Below are 4,961 nucleotides of genomic sequence, written 5' to 3' on the forward strand. Positions count from 1 at the left end.
AATCTTATATTGATGAATCGTGAATCAATTTACAAATGCTAGATCAGAATATTTATAGTCATAATTATGAACGTTGTATTGATCTCCAACGTTCTTCTCTTTTGTCGGGGTTGTTGCCGGATTAATAGGGCGCATTCCCTATTAATTCGGTTGACTGGTTCTTCTCCAACTGATTCTTAGCCTTTTCCCCTTTTGCACGTCTAAGTTCATGGGTGATGTAGTCCCATAATTAGTCTTGGTCTTCCTTGAGAATAGGACACGGTTATTTGACTCATACAACTGTATTTCTTATTTATCTTCTTAATCCACCTGCTTTAATAATCGCTAAGCTATTCTATACTGACCATCGTTTCTCTTCCGAGGATTTAGTAGCCTGCTTGCCATAATATTCTTCAACAGCTAAATAATAGTTAGATTTGTCCGGTCTTTGTTTTCTTCAATCAGCCTTGTAAGGTCAGGCCAGGTTATGGTCAGGCCAGGTTAATCTGGGCCTAACACAAATAATAAATAATAAAGGATAGAATAGAAATACAATAATTACATTGGGTTAATTGATCTACGTCGAAAATACATTTAAAACGGATAATTTGAGAAAAGAAGAGAGAAACTAAATAAACGAACAGATTATTAGGTGATAATACGAGTAATAGTTAATTAATACGTAAGCTAATAACTAAGTCAAAGCAACAACGGAAGTTCAGGGAATTCAACCGAATAAAGCAAGAGAGTCTGCGTCCTTTGGAAGAGGCGCAGTGCTCACTGCGTCTGTTCCTGAAGTGAATTCTGGCTGTGAAGCCGGAATTCCATATCGTTAATGTTCATTGGTGAATTTAATGCTTGATTATCGATATTTGACTCGGATAGAAGTGGTTTAATAAATTATTTAAATGCAAATTGGTCATAAAAACAATAAAAGACGAGATAAAACTAATTAGGACAAATTAATTACAAAATTAATTACAAGGTTAATTACAAATTAACAAACTAGTTAGGTTATTAATGCTAAACTATTGATGATGAGGATAAATAACAGATGGAAATATACAAAAGATGAATTTCAGAGACTTGATATTGATGAATCGAATCTCTAAAACCCGGATTGATTTTAATGACGAAAATCCACAAATATGAATTACTTGGGATTTAAGTCGGCAATTTAATGATGATAAATTATTAATGATTCATATGCTAAGATTATCATGCTAATAAAATAAGAATAAGCAAAGATGAAACAAGATAAACAGATGAATTAAATAAAAGACGAAGGAAGAAGAAGGAAAGCAGGAACTGCGGCAGACTCAAGAAGAGGCGCAACAGGTGCTGCATCCCTTAGAAGAGGTGTAGCAGTTGCTGCGTTCCTTCTCGACATCTGTCTCCCATTAATCCGTTAAAAAGGGTTTGAATAAAGGTTTTATAAATCGGTTTTGAATATATTTTCGACGTAAATCTTACAATAATGATTACAAAAATAAAGACAATAATAAAAGATGGGATTTACACTCTCCGACTTACATGTTTGACGAAACGATATTAACTAAGTTAACGTTTAGTGATGCTCGACTCGAATGTACGATGAAAGTGCCCTCTAAGAGGAAAACGAACAAAATTGATTGAGTTGATTGATGTGGAGTTGGTCAAATTGGTCGGTCATGCAAAACGAGGCTAGCACTCAGAAAGATCCGAGCTTACATGGTTTAAAGTTCAATCACGTAGGCGCCAAAAATCAAGAGTGTGGTCTTAGAATGCAAAGGGAGAAGAGAAGGGCGGACACTCGCGTGAGAAATATGAGGAACGAATGTCCCTATTTATACTAATCACACGAAGGAATTTGGGTTTCGGTGAAACTTTAGAAGTAAATCTCGAAAAGATCTTAAAATACGCATAAAGGAGGTGGGGAAGAGACGCAGCAGCCACTACGTCTCTTGGAAGAGGCGCAGCACCTGCTGCGTCCTTTCCCCAAGGGTTTCCTCCTGCGGAAGAAAGATTTCCGCGTTTCTATTATGGAATTGCGGTTTGATCTTGATTTCCTTATTATTTATAAAATAATTTCGGGATATAATTTACCAAAGATTAAAAGATTGAAAATATGGAATAGAAATATCCGGAACATTCCAGAATATTCTGACTCGGCATTTTAAACGGTTATTAGAAAATGACGACGGTTTTTGACCCGGACTCCAAATGTACTACAATTACTGTCAAAACGACCGTAATGGTGCGTAGATGAGGACCAAGGGGTTGACACAAGTGTTTGAGCTATAACTTGATGATAAACTTACGAACTATCATAAATCGTTCTATATACCAAACTTGCGGCCCAATCATCACCGGGTGGTTTGCGGGAGGTGCAGAAATCAAGTATCTACAAATGCTTCAATGCGTAAGTGGGAAAATTGAGAAACCCTTCTAAGCATATAGAGCAGGTTATTAACACATTATCTGAACAAGAGTTAGCAAAAAATCGACTTCGGCTTGTTGCTACAATAGAAGCTGTTAGACTGTTAGCACGACAGGGATGTTCTTTTAGAGGTCATGATGAGTCGGTTGATTCTCCTAATGGTGGCAACTTTGATGTTGTTTTGAATTCTTTCAAAAGAATAAATGATGAAGTCAACATAGTAGTGTATAGTGCTCCCGGAATGCCAAATATACATGTCCAACTATTCAAAAACAAGATGCAAACATTCTTGCCAACAAAGTTAGAGCTAAGATTCGTGCTGAAGTAGGTAATTCTAAATTTGCAATTCTGGTTGATGAAGCTCTTGATGTGTCGAATAAGGAGTAAATGGCCATAATTCTTCGATTTGTTAACAATGAAGGGTCATTGAAAAAACGTTTATTTCAGGTGCTTAGTGTCGAGGATACTTGTTCTCAAACTTTGAAAGATGAAATATCAAAGGTCCTTAGACTATATAATCTTCATGTAGAAAATATGCGTGGCCAAGGGTATGATGGTGCAAGCAATATGCATGGTCAATTTAATGGGTTACAAGCTTTATTCCTGAAAGAATGTCCATACGCATATTATATACATTGTTTTGCTCATCGCTTGCAATTGTGTTTAAATGCCGCCGCTAAAGGGGTGCATGACGTGTGGCAATTTTTTTATACTTTGAATATGATTGTCAATTTTGTCTATTCTTCAGCAAAAACACATTCTATGTTGAAGGCTTGCAGAGAGGCTGAAATTGCAGATTTAGTAGCTGTCGCTACACCTGAGACGGGTTCAGGAAAAAATCAAACTAGTTCTCTGCAAAGAGGCGGAGCTACTAGGTGGGGTTCTCACTTGCGCTCTATTTGAAGTCTTATTAAATTGTTTGGAGCAGCACAATCAACTATTAATGACTTGTATCTAAATGGAGTAGACAAAGTGCAAGGGGAAGCAAAAGCAGTAGGTAAGGCTATGAAAAAGTTTGATTTTGTGTATTGTTTGCATATGATGCATGATATTATGAGGATTACCGACTTTTTATGTCAAACTTTACAAAAGAAGGACCTTGACATATTGAACGCTCTACATTTTATTTTAATTACGAAAGGAAAACTGAAAGACATGAGAGAAAATGGCTGGAATGATTTAATTAAGAAAGTTAGAGCCTTTTGTTGTCAGCATGATATTTCTATGCCGGATATGTCAGCTCCTTACAAGAAAAGGTTGAGAAATTGTGAAGAGAATATCACAAATGAGGAATACTATCGGATTAATATAATTTACGTGGTGATAGACTTTCAGTTATCAGAACTTGATACTAGATTTACAGAAACTTCGGTTGAGATTCTTCGACTAAGTGGTTCATTTGATCCGCGTCATAGTTTTCGAGCATTCAAAGGTAGAGATGTGTGCGACCTTGCTTTGAAGTATTATCCTTCAGACTTTTCATCACATGATATGAGTGTTCTAGAGTTAGAGTGTAAGTTTTTTGTATAAGATGTCCAAAAAGATTCAAGATTTCAAAATACACCTTCAGCATTAGAATTGTGTCGACGCATGGTTGGCGTTGGTAAGACAACACTATATCCTATGATTTATCGATTGATTTGTCTTGTTCTAACTCTCCCAGTTTCCACCGCGACAACGGAAAGAGCGTTCTCATCGATAAAGATCATAAAAAGAAGACTTCGAAATAAGATGAACGACGAATTTCTTTACGATTTGATGGTGCTTTATATTGAAAGAAAATATGCCGATAATATTGAGACCAATGAGGTGATTGATGAATTTGAATTGAGTGGGTCTCGTAGAGTAGAGTTTAATTAGCTACGTCGATTCTTAGTTTGTATTTTTTTTATGTAAGAAACTTATTTACAATTTATTTTCAATCTCACTGTACTTTGAATTCCTGGATCCACCCCTGTTTGCATTGTAATTCAAAATTCGAGTTTGTGAGAACTAATTGGTGATGAATAGTCGAGAAAAAAGGCTAAAAGTGAGCGAATTGAGTCGGGTTGAACAATCCGTAAATCGAGCAGATGAGGCGCCAGTTCAAACACGACAGACGGTTACTCGAGGTGTTCAAGCCATGAGTCAAAGCGACGCAGCAGGGGCTCATGGGGTTCAGACGGTTGTGCGTGGTGGTCATACAAGACGACAAGTCAGTCATGGTGAAGCATCAGAGCAGAGCAGCGGCAGTAGCAAAAATGGTAGCATTGACGCATCAGGTACAACAATAGTGGTTCAGGGAACAATTGACGGAATTGACGAGTTCCCTAACATTATCTTAGTGACACAGGTGCACCGGGATAGGTTTGACGCTTACACTCTACTCCAATAGTCCCTACTCGTTTATTTGATGCTATTTCATTAGACCAATTAGGTGTACGTAGTTCCGTTGTTGACTTGTTAAACGGAACTGGGACTAGTGGCTTAGTTACCATGCTAGAATACACATATGAATCACTAACCTACGAATTTTCCAGCAGTTATGTGTATGAATACAAAGATATCAGTAACAATGTGCTTG

At 37.0% G+C, this 4,961-nt stretch overlaps 1 protein-coding gene across 1 annotated transcript; it reads left to right on the forward strand.

Annotated features, from left to right (window-relative positions):
• The first annotated feature begins 2,785 nt into the window (after positions 1 to 2,785).
• LOC141628563 (uncharacterized) lies at positions 2,786 to 4,258 on the forward strand. Its single transcript, XM_074441687.1, has 3 exons — positions 2,786 to 3,224; positions 3,327 to 3,911; positions 4,062 to 4,258. The coding sequence occupies exons 1-3, from the start codon at positions 2,786 to 2,788 to the stop codon at positions 4,256 to 4,258; spliced, it is 1,221 nt and encodes a 406-aa protein (XP_074297788.1).
• Positions 4,259 to 4,961: the final 703 nt, after the last annotated feature.

This window comes from Silene latifolia, chromosome Y, assembly GCF_048544455.1.
Source record: "Silene latifolia isolate original U9 population chromosome Y, ASM4854445v1, whole genome shotgun sequence".
NCBI classification, from domain to species: domain Eukaryota; kingdom Viridiplantae; phylum Streptophyta; class Magnoliopsida; order Caryophyllales; family Caryophyllaceae; genus Silene; species Silene latifolia.

What these genes read in the sequence shown, in the direction of transcription:
- LOC141628563 (XM_074441687.1), top strand. Translation starts at nt 2,786, where the DNA reads ATGGCCATAATTCTTCGATTTGTTAACAATGAAGGGTCATTGAAAAAA. An exon ending in TGTCGCTACACCTGAGACGG is followed by an intron (nt 3,225 to 3,326) that starts GTTCAGGAAAAA and finishes TGTTTGGAGCAG; the next exon opens with CACAATCAACTATTAATGAC. An exon ending in GAGTGTTCTAGAGTTAGAGT is followed by an intron (nt 3,912 to 4,061) that starts GTAAGTTTTTTG and finishes TAACTCTCCCAG; the next exon opens with TTTCCACCGCGACAACGGAA.